Source organism: Hyla sarda, chromosome 1, assembly GCF_029499605.1.
Source record: "Hyla sarda isolate aHylSar1 chromosome 1, aHylSar1.hap1, whole genome shotgun sequence".
NCBI classification, from domain to species: domain Eukaryota; kingdom Metazoa; phylum Chordata; class Amphibia; order Anura; family Hylidae; genus Hyla; species Hyla sarda.
Window position 1 is genome coordinate 150647365 of NC_079189.1, and position 15959 is coordinate 150663323.

General features: G+C 42.2%; 1 protein-coding gene across 8 annotated transcripts in view; it reads left to right on the plus strand.

Annotated features, from left to right (window-relative positions):
* The window catches only part of ANAPC10 (anaphase promoting complex subunit 10), a 110610-nt gene that overhangs the window by 29470 nt on the left and 65181 nt on the right, over positions 1–15959 (plus strand). For 7 of the 8 annotated variants that reach the window (XM_056562878.1, XM_056562875.1, XM_056562873.1 and 4 more), the window contains one exon: positions 1417–1537. In XM_056562878.1, coding sequence (XP_056418853.1) covers positions 1417–1537 — 121 coding nt within the window. Of the gene's footprint in view, positions 1–1416; positions 1538–8848; positions 8987–15959 lie in introns of all 8 variants that reach the window. The other variant, XR_008890446.1, reaches the window with a different exon arrangement.

Sequence of the window (15959 nt, forward strand, 5' to 3'; positions counted from 1 at the left end):
TCCCATTTCAGACCGCTTCTTTACTGCAAACACTGGTATACTGGACGGACCTGCAAATTGGTCCATTACTAGTGCCCCCAGCATACTACAATATGTGGGTAAGGTGGAGAATCAGTATACCTGTTCTTTCCATCTGGTCTACCAGCAACACTAAAGTTTGCTGGCACTTCAGGAGTGGTTCAGCATATCTTATGGAACCAATTTTGGAGGTTTCATGTACTGTTTAAATGGGCACTCTCATTAAAACAAATTTTTGCTATTATGGTAAATAAAAAATATTTCTAATATACTTTGTTTAAATTTTTTTTTTATTTGTGCTTAAAAAAGCTTGAGCACATTTTCCCCCATCTCATCCACAGACTTTGGACCGAAGCACAAACACAGGAAGTGCAGCCTGGAGTGCTGAGGGGTGTGTGTCCAACAAAGAGTATATGGCAGTTAAGTGTGAGAGGAGCTATGATTGGGTGAGGCTGGACACACACCCCTCAGCACTCCAGGCTGTACTTTCTGTGTTTGGACTTCGGTCCAAAGTCTGTGTATAAGATGGGGGACAATGTGCTCTTGAGCTTTTTTAAGCACAAATAAAACATAGAAAACTTTTTTTTTTTTTTTTTTTTAAACAAAGTGTATTAGAAATGTTTTTTATTTACCATAAGGAGTGCAATAGCAAAAATTTGTTTTAGTTAGAGTTACCCTTTAATTGTAGTGGGGATTCCAATTTTCTAAAGATTAATACACGTTAAGTTGTATATGCATGTGTATCCCCAATGTAATTTTGGCACCACCATTTTTTTCTATGGCACAAATCCGAAATAACCCTGACCGTTAGATCAGTCGTATCAGACCTAAAATGAATCTCACTTAGTATCTTGCTGCAGGTCATTTTAAGTATTCATAAAAATATATTATACTCTAGACCTACAATGCAGTTTTAAGAACAGCCATATAAACTACATACAAATCTTGTTTCCTAAGTGTTAATAATAATTGATAATGATCACCAAAACACATTTCTTGATCTCATTGGCCCTTTGTGCCCTCCAATTTGTGTCCTGCCAGCATACAAATCAGTTTTTTTTCTTGTTGCCTTTAATGAGAGCTCATTGTCTGCATCTAAACTGTAGATCAGGTCCAACAATGTCATAATCCCATTGACAGACGTCCCACATAAAGAGCCCTGAGCCTGAACTGAGGGTTTAACCTTCCTGCTCTCCTAATCACCACACTTCCGAAACATCCTGCAGCATATTGTTTAGTAGGACTTGTTTATGTGTGTTCCAAGTGTTCCAAGACTTTACAGATTATTTAGAGCATAAAAGTGCACAGTGCCCATGGTTTTTACTACGCTACAAAAACATTTTGACGAGCTTTCATTGTGGTTGCTTTACTATGTACTTTATTTTTCTGGCTTTACAGAAGAAAGACTACCGTGAAGGCTTTATGTATTTATGCTGATTACAAGTCAGATGAGAGTTATACACCAAGTAAAATCTCGGTCAGAGTGGGAAACAACTTCCACAACCTTCAAGAGATTCGGGTAGGTTGACTAAAAAAAGTTTTGACTTTGCTTAACAAAACAGTATTTCAGTATTTTACAGTGTTAGTTATGGGTTGTTAAGTTTATACATTTTAACCATTTCCAATTTGACATCATGGGGTTTGGAGACAGTCCCGTTTGTGTAACTTCTTCAAGTGCATTTTGGTTCACAGGATCAATTTCTTTATTCAAAACATAAAGGAAATTGGCACCAAAAATTTCTGTTGTGTGTAGAAACAAATACAAAGTGCGCAGTGCAGTACCTGTTGGCGGAAAAAAGACGCATATGGTTGAGTGTAAATCCTGGTCATCTTTCCTGGTTGTGTACAATAGTGATCTCTCAATCTGTTAGTGGTGGCAAAGAGTGGTGCAAAGCTGTCTGTCATCAGTATCGGCAAAGAAAAGAAGGCTGAAGTAAGAAATCCAAAATGTCTTATTTATTGGAACAGTGTGTTTCGAGAGCAATTATAGCTCTTTATCAATTCGGGAGATCTAATTAATTTTGAAACGCGTCGTCGTTCCCATAAAGAAATAATTTCCTGCAGTGAGCAATGCTTGTCACTTTATGCCTTCTCCCCTTTGAGGATATTGTGGGTAGAAGTCATTCTCTGAGCTCTCAAAGGCCATAATAGTAAGCCACAGAAGGCAGACATCACCACCTAGATCTTGGTTATTTCCTATCTTAGAGATTTATGGCATATTCACAGAATGTGCTACAAATATCATCTGATCAGAATGTGCTTCAAATATATGATCAATGCATGTCTCACCTGTGGGACCTGGACCTATTTGGCCCATGTTAAAGCAGCCACTCTTAACATAGAAGTGACCACACTTGCACATCTTTATTCATTTGTCAGTTTATTTATATATTTCTGGGAGGAAGAACAGAGGAACCTCACCAACACAGAGTTCTGAGAAAAGATGGCGCAGGATTATTAGTTCATGAATTCCCTTTTAACCTTTAGGGATCTCTAACAAATGTTTCAGTGCTCAAACTTTATTCAACTAGTAAATCATTTTGGAGAAGTGCTTTTACAGTTAAAAAAGAAAAGAAAAGAAATTTAAATATATAATACACTCTTTTTAGGTTTTATGTGCATACTGAGACCCAAGTTATAATTAGTTTATTTTTTACAATATAGAAAATGTTATTCAAATAATGATATACCGCCATTCCGGGCTGTCCATCTTCACCGGGAGGCCCTCTTCTCTGCTCTGGGCCAGCCCCGGACTAGTGACGTTGCCTTGACGACGATGCACAGAGACGTCCGTGCGCAGCAGACGTCCGTGATGTCCCTGCACATGAATGTCCCTGTGCGTCGTAGTCAAGGCAACGTCACTAGTCTGGGGCCGGCCCAGAGCAGAGAAGAGGGCCTCCCGGTGAAGATGGACAGCCCGGAACGACTAACCCTCCCCACCGCATGGTCAATGCAGCATAGAAGGCCCGAACCAGCTCACCCTTCCCACCGAGGGGAGGTGAGTAGAAAACTAAAGGGGGGACTGGATGATGACGAAGGCCGGAGTGGTTTTCAACCTGCGGAACTCCAAATGTTTCAAGACTACAACTCCCAGCATGCCGGGCATGCTGGGAGTTGTAGTTTTGAAACATCTGGAGGTCCGCAGGTTGAAGACCACTGATGAAGGGATTGACAGGCGGTGATGATGATGATGGGGGGGGGGGGGGATGATGATGGGGGTCTGGATGATGACAGGGGGGAATGATGACATGGGGGATGATGTTTTTCCCACCCTAGGCTTATAGTCGAGTCAATAACTTTTCCTGGGTTTTTGGGGTGAAATTAGGGGCCTTGACTTATATTCGGGTCGGCTTATACTCGAGTATATACGGTAAGTTTTTTTTTTTCTCTACATAAAGGTGTTATCTAGACAATATTGCTGGCCTATCCTCAGTACTCCCAGCACCTCCACCGATCAGTTGTTTGAGTGCTGCTGCAGTAACTTGCACCTCAGCTACTAACCGTATGGAAAAATAAAGATGAGGATAAGTAAACATTGAAGAAGCCGCTGCACTTGTCTTAGCTCTGCAGCACCTTCAAACTGGTGATCACTAGAAGTGCAGTTTGTGCATATAAAAAGCTTTATAGACACTTTCTGGACAGTTACAGAAAGCCTGTGAGTCCTAGTTCATTAATTTCACCCATGTATAGAAATTGACAGCTTTTTCTTAATGGCGTTTTCCAGGCAAAATTGATTTTCACCCCTGCACCTTAGCTGTTTGGGCAAGCAGCAGCATCCACATGTAAACACAGTGTATGGAGCCATAACTTCTGCCTCTGTACATTGAGGGAGATTTATCAAAACCTGTGCAGAGGAAAAGTTGCTAAGTTGTTCATAACAACCAATCAGATCCCTTCTTATATTTTTGGCAAGGCCTCTGCAAAATGAAAGAAGCGATCTGATTGGTTGCTATGGGCAACTAGTCAACTTTTCCTCTGCACAGGGTTTGATAAATCTCCCCCATTGTGTAATGGCCATACTGGGTTAGTTCAGCTCAGCTCCCATTGAAGTTAAGAGCAGAGTTGCAGGCACCCTTTTCCCAGGATAGGAAAGCCTGGAAAATCCCTTTGTTTATCCACAGACTGAGATATTGTGGGTAAACACAGTAAAGAACTCACAGGTTCTCTCCTGGCAGCATTCTGCTTTTTAAAAAAATATATACTTAATAAAATCATTGAAAGTAAAATATCCTCTTTAGTCTATGATGCCTTCAGATAGGTAGTAATGGAGAACTTGACAAAAGAACTTTAACGTATTTGCCTGAGAAATAACTTTTACAGTTACATTTTGTGAGGATGGGATAAAGATAATAAAAAACATGTACGCCTACCCACTTACCTTGCGCCCCTATCCCCCTCCAACTGCCATTTTCACAAGGGCGATCCTGCTTCACAGCACGTTCTGGTCCTGACATTGGCTGAGTGGGCACTTCCAATCGCTGGCTGCAGCAGTAACCCACCTTATCAGTCAAGACTGAGACCAGAAAGTCTACCACAGTGGGTCTGGCACCATGAGATCAGTGGCGATGGGGAAGTGAAGTGTTACTTGAGTTTCTTGTTAGACAACTTATAAACAAAAGGGCAGTGACTTCAAACATATGGTTCTTGCTATGCTTAGTGAAATGAGGGTCCCAGTAAAGTAGGTCTGCAAATGCCCATTGAACTTTTATGCTGGACCTCAGTTGCAGGATTCATGATCTGAACCTTGGCAATGCCTGTGTTGTCCACTGATTGAATAGTGTCAGACTGTGTAGAGGCACATCCTTATGACAAGGTAACATTATTATTAATTCATCATACATTTCCAGGAAAAAAAATTCAGTGGCACAAAATAAAGTTCTAGGAAAAGATTCTCAAGAATTAGGAGTTCTATAGGATAGGGGATACATTATATATCACGGGGGGTCCGACCGCTGGGACCCCGCGATCTCCTGAATGGGGTCCCGGCAGTCTGCTGGAAGGGGGCGTGCCGACCCCCGCACGGCGCGGAGGCTGACACGACCCCCTCCATGAATCCCATAGAGATACATGGAGGGGGCGTGTAGGCCGCGGCTTCCTGTGGAGGTCAGAACAGCCACTTCCGTCAGGCTGCTGGGGCCACGATTAGGAGATCGAAGGGGGTCCCAGCGGTTGGACCCCCCTGCCATCTATAACTTATCCCCTATCCTATTTGGATAGGGGATAAGTTATTTTTCACTGCACTACTCCTTTTAAAGGACAGAAGTATTTATGCAAATAGGTAGAGATCTGTCAATCAAGCCCAAACCAGGCGGCAATAATTTCCTTTTGTGGGAAAAGCCCTTTAAGAGACAACTCCTTGGTAGTCTATAAGGGGAGGTCATTCTTGTTCCAAAATATTAAATAGACTTTACAACTTTTCAAGGGAGTTGACTAAAAGAACTTGATGGACATATGTCTTTTTTCGACCGTACTAACTATGTAATATTTAGTGTTCTGTTATTCTACTGTAGAACAGATTCTCCTAGCTGTTGCTTTTCAGCGTGGCAAAACTACAACTCCCATCATGTCCTAAACGGCTGGGGGTTGTAGTTCTGCAACAAATAGATAGCCACAGGTAAGAAAACAATGCTCCAGAATCACAGTAGCCTTGTCCTTACATAGTTAGGCTATGAAGTTAATGTTGTAGTTCAGAATAATGCTTCTGTAAAACCATACAGAGACAGGGCTTCAGGCACTGCACCTAACACTCTCTTGTTTCTCCACACAGTATAGATCCACGCAGGTCCCAGACCTTGCTTGTTGCTCAGGGGGTTCACACTGTAGGCAGCAATCAAAGTCCGTAGTAACCTAGAAAAAGAAAGTTTCGCTCTAGCTGAACTTCAAACTTTTTTTTATTAAGGAGCTATATACACACAGCAGAGAAGAAAGCTGTCCAGCACCATCGATGTGTAGAAAAAACTATTCCGGCTTTATTGAAGGTTGCATACTAAGGTTCAGAAATACAGGATAAAGTCCCTAACATGTTTCACGCCATCAGGTAGTGACTGATTAAGCGCCAATGGCGTGAAACGCGTTAGGAACTTTTATCCTGTATTTCTGAACCTTTTGTATAGAACCTTCAATAAAGCCGGAATTTTATTTTCTACACATCGATGGTGCTGGACAGCTTTCTTCTCTGCTGCTAAGTTGAAGCCGTGGACGGTACCGGTGGGTCCAAGCACAGGTGTGTGCATTAGAACGGGTGAGCTGTTACTTGCTCCTACCATATGAACTTTATACACACAGCGGAAAGATTACATGTACGGACAGGGGGGGTCGATACCTTTTGACAACAGCCGTTTCCTGCGTTAGTACGTGCTTTGACAGGTCGGGGGGGGGGGCTCTATAAAACCATGTCTGACGTGCCTTTGTCTTAGGCCACGTTCACATCACGATTAGTAAAGCTCAAATAGTCTGTAATGATATCTGTGTACAGACAGGCACGAATTTACTATGATCAGGTAATTTTCCAAGCGTCTCTGACTTTTGACCTGGACTGAAAATCGTGGCCTGCAACGATTTTCAGTCCGATTCAAGAGCAAAAGTAAGCAACATTTAAAAAAAAAATCATTGGAAATGTTTGTAGCGCTGTAATTAGTATAGAGCTTTTAAAAGGTGTCCATAGCCTTTAGGGTACTGTTCATTGAAGGCACGTTTTGATAAATCTCCCCCAAAATGTCTACAGCTATCTAAACATTGTTTTCCTAGCAGTCAGCCCTCATGGTGAAGAAACAAATTAACCTCTCGTATACTGACCTGTCAGAATGACTGTGAATGTGCTGGGGACATCTTCCATGTAATTATGCACTGCTAAAACAAATACAAACATGGAAGATGTTGAGCACTCGAGATGGCTGAGAAGTGTTTTCGTTTTTCACTGAAGAGAGTCTATTGCGACACTAGAAAAGTAGTACCAATTCCGTTTACTCATGTCTCACTGAGCTCAACTGAAATAGATTTTTAATAATATTACTAGCCCACAGGGAATTTATTTTATATGCATTTTCCTTTTTAAGATGTAGACTCTTCCTGAGTATTCAGAATATAAAAATAAATGTTAAAATGGAAGCTGGGTACACACAGCTGTGTGCCCGTCTGTGTGAGTGATGTCTGGCTAGGGACTATTTGTAGTTATAGAGTCTGCGTGTGTGTTTAGGTTACTGATAATAACTTTTCTACGTTCCCCTTTTTCCTGAAGAGCCTGAAATCATTGCACAATTCTAGAATGAGCGTGCCAGGCACAATGTGCTACTGGGTGCTCCAAAACCAGGGAAATATTTTGTTTCCTTGCCAGACTGGTCGCGGTGCATTAATCAAAAGTCTATGTAAATAGAGATGCTTTGCTTCCAGTACCATGGGCAGCCAGGAGCTTCTATGAGTTTGGGCAAATTGACTGAATGCCTCTGCCCTAAAGGATGTTTGTGTTCTGAGAACTCTCTAAAGTAAGTTTTAGCTTCCGTTATATACATGAAACCCCTCTCATGGGTGCAGCTTTAAATATACAGAAAGCAGTCTAAAAGACTTCAGTGAATCTGTTGGTGGGTATTTGTCAGATCTATAATAAATGTTTGCATTAAATAATAATACTACTATCTGATGCAGTTCAGCACACCCCAGTCTGGGACCTTAATGGGGTATTTCCTACTGGGACATTTTTGAAAGGATACACCACATTGAAAATGGAAGAAATACACAACTTCTTGTCAGGTGTATATTTGATAAATGTGTGTGCAAATATGGGGTGGAAATTGGGAGCCCCGCCACCCTCTAGCTGGCTTGCCACCACTGTGTAACTCCCATTGACAGTGATGAGATTTTCGTAGATAGCGTAGCACTGTAAGCTATGCTGTTTACGTAACTCCATGAACCTTTATGAGCGTTACACAAACGTCATAATACGCCCTTTTGTGTGTTTTTCAATTGAGATGGGGACAACATCTATCAGGCCTTTATGGCATATCCTATGGATATGCTTACATGCCCCAGATGGGAAAACTCCTTTTAAACTGTACTCCAACATCAGGAAAAAAAAAAAAAAAAAAAATGCTGCAAATCCTGTCTGTCCTGCACTTCCTGGTTGTACTTTCTAGTTGAGCAGTTGCTCAGTAATACAATTCTCCCACTGTGTCTTCTTCCATTCCACAGTAATTCTGCCAGTTCCCCACCCAGAGCTGTTGCAGAACATCTCAATTCACAGAACACTATCATAAATACAGTGAGGGCTGCAGCACCTTCTCACTCATTCCCTGTCTGCTTCTCTGCCCATGGCATTGCTCAGCACAAGGCAACATGCTCATTCTTCCAATAAATACACATATGTAAATTTTTATATACCAGGAGGATAGTGATGTAGGCTAGTCAAAGGTGGGGTGGGGGGGCTTTAAAATCTACGGACATCTTTTTACCCTTTTTTTATTTTAATTATTTGTTTTCTGAATGCAAAATGAAGCAATTTTGTATATAGCTTTCAATAGAATTATTTTACCATGAGCTCTTAATCAAAGATTAGAAAAGTCTGGCAGACTTGGCTCCCTCTGTGTTGAGGTGGTATTAGATGGGTAGACTACTAGCCAGTGTGAGCTCTAGTAACCTAGACCAATGCTTGTTTAATAAGCCTTTTACGAGGCTTGGTTACCATACAGGTAGGACCGTTTGAACTATTGCTTGATCGTTTATGCTGCCATTTACTTCTGCCATTTGACTACTGTACATTCTCTATTAAACATGCCAAAACCATGTGATCAGCTTATGATCAAGTGATTAATTAATGTGCCTATATCATCCTATTCAGACAATAATCATCCCATGTACTAGGACCCTTGGAGACCAGCTCAGGTAGATGAGGGGGAGCAGATACAAGACAAGCTGCTGTACAAATATAGAGAACATAGAGCTCATACAGCACACTATAGAGGCTGTACAAGCAAAAGTAAGGATCATTTTTAATGAAGACATATGGAAATGTTTTTAGTATTATAATTAATACAGAGCTTTAGGTACTGTTCTTCTTGGGCCTCCTGTTTCATTGGAAGTAACAAATGACATCTTCCTGGCAACTGTGCACAATAACGGGGACTGTACTGGCTGCCCCTTAGTGGATATCATGATAGTATATCCACCATCTGGACAAGCACAAACCATAAGGTAAATTGAATACAAACAGTGTCACATAGGACGACAATTTTTATTTTTTTTGTTCTTTTATTTCATTTTTTATTTAGTCCACATCTGTGAATGTGCTTACCATGTTGGTGTTCCTGTACAGATATTTTTCTTTTCTTTGTCATGATATACCTGATTTGGCATTGAAGATCATTGCAATAAAATTCCATAAGTCAGTTCTGTAGGAGGAAATGATAAGCATCCAACAGACACACAGGCCGTGTCTGGCTTCCACTAGATGTCAGAGTTGTATTGGTTTGCAGGACAAACATGAAGGATTTTGTAGTTCTGTCTCTAGAAAGTTACTTATTACTATTGCACATTCATGGATAATTGAGCTTTCAGATACCAAGTAAATGTGGTAATTCCTCTTATGTGTGATGTTAACGAAATCCCTACTGTGTACTCCCAGATTCATAGACAAGCAGTCATTTTATATTTTCCTGTAAAAGTCTAGCTATAAAAATATTCTGTGTATTATTATGCCTTTATTTTATAGCAGCCATATCCTGTTTTTTGCAGAATAAATCAATTCTGTAATGTTTTGACTTAATTTATGACTTCCTTCTGACATTTCAATTGTTCGTAATGTTCACAAGTCTGTTTTGCGTCTGTGTATTGTTAAAGAGGTTCCCGAGGTCTGAATAAACAAAAGGTTGTGACATCAGTACTGGGTGTGTTTGTACTTTGTAGCATCAGTTCTTTAAGGGTTTTTTTTTTTTTTTTTTTATAATAACTTTTTATGATTAAATGTGGCCAGGATAGGGTAAAAACAAACTTGTTCACCTGCCCTGATCCTCTGCCACCACCGTTCCGATGCTGCACAGAATTTCCTGGTCTCTGTGTGGGCACATGGAAGTGCTACTCAACCAGTCAGTAGTTGTAGCATTGAGAATCTGGATCTGAGTGACTTTGATAACCACCAAATTGTGATGGGTCGTTGACTGGATTAGTGTATCTCCAAAACAGTGGACATGGGTGACAGGAGGTGGGGAGTGGACAAGGTTAAGAAGGGGTAACAGAGGGGTGGAAAGGGTACAGTACCTTAAGCAAGCCATTTTTCTGGAATCCGGTACAGCTTCCACGCTCCTCCCTGCTCCGGCAGGGCACACATTCACTGCGCCGCTGGGAGGAGGGGGACGCTGGGGCACGGGGCACGGGTCACTACACCGCCGGGCACTCACTCACTGGGTCGCAGGGGGGAGGGGGCCGCTGGGGGACGCTGTGTGCGCACGCACAGCAAAGCGCACACATGCTTCACTTCCTCCCTGCAGCGCCGTGAGTCACAGTCGCGGCAGGCCGGGGCGAGAAATAAAAAAAAAAAAAAAAATTATTATTATTTTGACGGCAAAATCCCGCGGCACACCGGCAGTGCCGAGCTGCACACATGTGTGTCACGGCACCCCGGTTGGGAATCACTGGCTTAGGCTAAGGCTTCATGGCCGCTTAGTCATAGTTTCCACGATACGTGTCAATCCAATCGAGCTTTTGTGGGATGTACTGTGAAAACAGTAGAAGTTCAATCCATGGAAGCCCCAGCTTGCAACTTACATAAAGGTTATACTGATGTCTTGGTGCCATACACCACAGGGCACCTAGAGAGATCAGCATGAGGGCTGCTTTGGCAGCACAAGAAGGACCTACCCAAAGTTAGACAAGTGGTTTCAGGGATGTGGGAATCCTATCGCCCGACGCCCGGGACAAGTAGTTTTGGGCGCCAGGCAGGTGAATTTTTCATAGATTTAACCCTGTATCGGGCTAGCAGGGCCGGACCGACTTCAGAAATCTCACCTCACACCGGCGCTCAGAGTGTATGGAGGGGGCGGCGGCGGCCCCCAGCTGATTTCAGTAGCTGGGGGCCGCTGCTCAGAGAACCCACCCCGTGCCCCATTCTTTCCTCCTTTACACACAGAAATCCTCCCCATGCAGTGCAATCTGTCCTCCTCACACATAGCAGTCATTATGGAGGTCTGGAGCTCTGCACGGACATCCTCTCTCCCCCCTTCTGCTCTGTGTTTTCCCCGTGCAAACTTGCAGCCTCTCCGTAGTAGATGAGGTCCTGAGGAGACAGAGGAGGGGGAGGAGCTGTGTACGGAGCTGTGTTCGTCCCCGCTCTCCCCCTGCTTCTTGTGTAATGTAGAAGCAAGTGAGTGTGAAGCAGTGTGAAGCTCAGGTGAGGAGGCCGAGCATGCAGGCAGCGGGAAGGGTGGTTGTATATGTATGTAATGTATAATTAGGGGGGGGTGTATCAGCAGCAGGTGTATGTATGATGTGTGCATATGTATGGTGTATATGTATGTGTGATGTGTGTATGATGTCTGTGTGATGTGTGTATGTGTGTCTGTGTATGTATGATGTGTGTATGGTGTATGTGTGATGTGTGTATGCAATGTATGATGGGGAAGCAGCGGCAGGTGTATGTATGATGTGTCTGTAACTATGTAACTATGTATGTAATGTATAATATAGGGGGCAGTGGCCGGTGTATGTATATATGTGATGTGTGTGTGTGTGTGTATATGTTATGTATAATATAGGGGCAGGGGCCGGTGTATGTATGTATGATGTGTCTATGTATGTATATACTGTATAATATAGGGGGCAGTGGCCGGTGTATGTATATACTGTATAATATAGGGGCAGTGGCCGGTGTATGTATATATGTGATGTGTGTGTGTGTGTGTATATGTTATGTATAATATAGGGGCAGGGGCCGGTGTATGTATGTATGATGTGTCTATGTATGTATATACTGTATAATATAGGGGGCAGTGGCCGGTGTATGTATGATGTGTCTATCTATGTATATAGTGTATAATATAGGGGGCAGTGGCCAGTGTATATATGTATGATGTGTCTGTGTATGATGTATGTATATACTGTATAATATAGGGGGCAGTGGCCGGTGTATGTATGTAAGATGTATCTATGTATGATGTATGTATATATTGTATAATATAGGGGGCTGTGGCCAGTGTATATATGTATGATGTGTCTGTGTATGATGTATGTATATACTGTATAATATAGGGGGCAGTGGCCAGTGTATGTATGTAAGATGTGTCTATGTATGATGTATGTATATACTGTATAATATAGGGGGCAGTGGCCAGTGTATATATGTATGATGTGTCTATGTATGATGTATGTATATACTGTATAATATAGGGGGCAGTGGCCGGTGTATGTATGTAAGATGTGTCTATGTATGATGTATGTATATACTGTATAATATAGGGGGCAGTGGCCAGTGTATATATGTATGATGTGTCTATGTATGATGTATGTATATACTGTATAATATAGGGGGCAGTGGCCAGTGTATATATGTATGATGTGTCTATGTATGATGTATGTATATACTGTATAATATAGGGGGCAGTGGCCAGTGTATATATGTATGATGTGTCTATGTATGATGTATGTATATACTGTATAATATAGGGGGCAGTGGCCGGTGTATGAATGTTTTGTACAGGGGCGGAGTGACAAGTGCTGCTGCCAGTTGTGCCATCTAATTTTTTATTTTTAGTGGCTTCTGGTCACCCGCACTGAATTACACCCCCAGAATATAGCCCCCTTCATACTCACCCGCCGACCAAGAGCCCCACGGATGCACGCAAACACGCCCGAACCAAAACTACCACTTCCAGCATGTTACACCATAACCTAAACTGTAGAACTATAAAGTGTAACATGCTGGGAGTTGTAGTTTTGGTTCGGGTCAGCTGCATAGCCATAGGCTGCATCAGGGCATGCTGGGTGTTGTAGTTACTAACTGTAATTCCTTATATTCCTTGACACAGCCTATGGCTCTGCAGCTGACATGAACAAAAACTACAACTACCAGCATGTTACACAATAACTGTACTATACAGTGCAACATGCTGCAACACCCACACAACCATAGGCTGTATCAGGGCATGCTGGGTGTTGTAGTTATCTAGTAACTAAATGCAACTTCCAGCATTTTCTGACACATAAATTAGAGTAAATAAAATGCACCATATAAACTGGAGAAGCAGAACCCCCCCCCCCCCCCAGTAACACAGCGGCGTTCAGTGGTTTCGCATCAAAAGACTCAGTGTATAAGTACCTATGAAGACTGAAAAATAGTCATTAAAATATTTTAAAAAGTGCGTATATATGTGAGTAAGCCCCTTTCCTAATAAAAGTTCTGACAATAAATGGTTCCGATAAAAACTACAGATCACGGCACATAAGATTACCCTCATACATCCCTGTATATGGAGAAATTGGTATATGGGTCAGATGGGGGGGGGGGGGGGGGGGGCTTGCCTTGGGTGTAAAAGGAGCTAGCTACAGCCCTCCCGCCGCTAATAGCCTGGCATGCTGCGATCACCGTGGCCGCCTATTAAACCATTCGATCACCACTGTCTAAGTTGACAGCAGTGTCTAAAGGGATCTTATAACCATCCCTGGTGGTCTAGTGGGGGGACAAGTAGATTGTGTTCCGCTTTAGTCCCTTGGACAAGTAGCTTTTTTTTTCTAATTTCCACACCCCTGGGTTTTAATATTTTGGTCTGGAGGAATTTACTACTTTGCCTGCCCCCAGACTAAGCTTTTCAGAGCAGATTGAAATCCTTTTGCTATTAATGGAGTCAAAGTGACAGAACTTGCTTCGTGTGGGGCAGAATCCCATGGCCAGGTTCTAAGCAATCCAAGACTTCTAGAGTCCCCCGTTTGAGAAATACTGCCGGTCATTGTTTTCTTGCATCCACCTTTTTTCTTTTTAATGTTTTTTTTTTTTTTTTTGCTATATAGAGTTAGTACAGCAATATTTTGGGGGATAAAGTTGGAAAGGTATGGATAAGGAGGTATCTGTTCAAGGGAGTATTTAGGAGATTTAGTTTGATGGATAAACCTTAAGCTTTTACCACATCTGGCAGACTATACCAGGGAACAGCTTGTTGCTAGTTGCTCTTGGGGGGTACTGCTGATTGACCTTACGTGTGGGGTATCTTCAGAGCTCCATTTTTGTGGTATGAGAAGAAAATAGAAAGGCAACCACTTTGTTTTTGCATTTGTTGAAATCATTTATCTGGTTTGTAGATCAGAATACAGGATGTAGGGTTGCAAAGGAGTTGGGATCTCTGGATTGTAGTTCTCTGATTTTGGCCTCCTTAGCAGAACACGCCAAACAAAAACCATTGTGTGTAGTTTTTTTTATATTTGCCTACAGATTTTAAAGTGTTAAAGGAGTATACCAGATTTTTTTTTTTTTTACCCTTTGAGCCTTTAAGGCTGTGTAATATGTACTGTAGTGCCAGTCTTTTTATTGTACTATCCAAAATACTGATAGAGACAGGTGAGTCCGTCACTGCTGCCCAAATGTCAGCTCCCACTGTGATATTAGATACCAGGTGAATAACCTGAGGGACAGGTTATTGGACGGGGAAGAAAATCACTAGCGAATAGGTCAAGAAATAAATGGATGCACTTGCTGGCAGAAATCTTTACTCACAAGCAGTTAAAAGTGTGCAGCGGGTAGACCCAGAGGAGCGGCCTCACAGCGACAGACTGTTTCCTGCGCTACAAACGCACTTCCTCGGGCTGCCGTACGAGTGTACTTTGAGCGCAGGAAACAGTCTGGCGCTGTGAGGCTGCTCCTCTGCGTCTACCCGCTGCACACTTTTAACGGCATGTGAATAAAGATGTCTGCCAGCAAGTAATCCGGGAGAGTGCATCCATTTATTTCTTGAACTTTTTGCTTTTTATTGTACTGTTGTCTCTGACGTTTCTCAGCTTTTTATGTGGTCGGAGGCAATATGCCTTATGTCACATGATCCCTAGGGTCATGGCAGTACTGCAGTGTGTGGGCAGATAACATAACTTCAGTAAATCCCACCCACTGGAGCATAGCCACACTTTCTAGAGACCATGTGACTTATGACATAATGGCCCAGATTTATCAAACTGTGTGAAAGTAATGTGAGTTAGTGGAGTAATTATCCCACAGCGACCAATCACAGCTCAGCTAATGAGCATTGGTAAAGTGAAAGCTGAGCTGTGATTGGTTGCTGTGGGATAATCACTCCACTTTTACTCACACAATTTGATAAATCTGGGCCATTGTCTTTCACAACATGGAATGCTGGGAAATGTCTGAGACAGCACTAAAATAAAAAGACTTCCACTACAGCTGGACAAAGCGGTGCACAGAGGTAATAGAAATATATTACACAGTATTATAACTTGGTGTTATGGGCTCAAAGGCTGAAGAAAAAAAATCTTGAAATACCTTCGTCCAGAATAAAGTTGCCTATTTCTTCATTCTTAAAATGATGCATACATCCTGTTTAGGAGCATGAAAACTTATTTAGATAGTTGTCTCTACTACACTTTTTTCACCAACAATGGTGGGTGTAATCCTCCGTTGTGAACGGGGGCGATTTCTCAAAACCTGTCTAGAGGAAAAGTTGCTGAGTTGCCCATAGCAACCAATCAGATTGCTTCTTTCATTTTTCAGAGGCCTTTTAAAAAATAAAAGAAGTGATCTGATTGGTTGCCATGGGCAACTCAGCAACTTTTCCTCTGGACAGGTTTTGCTAAATCTCCCCCCATAGTCACTATTCTTTAGGGACATTGAGGGGAATTTATCAAATAATTTAGACGTCTTTTTTCATCTAAATTTGTCGCAGGAAAAGTCACAGGCTGGTCACGTGCGACTTGTCCTGCAACATTTCATTTAGATTATTTCATTTTTATGACCACAAAGT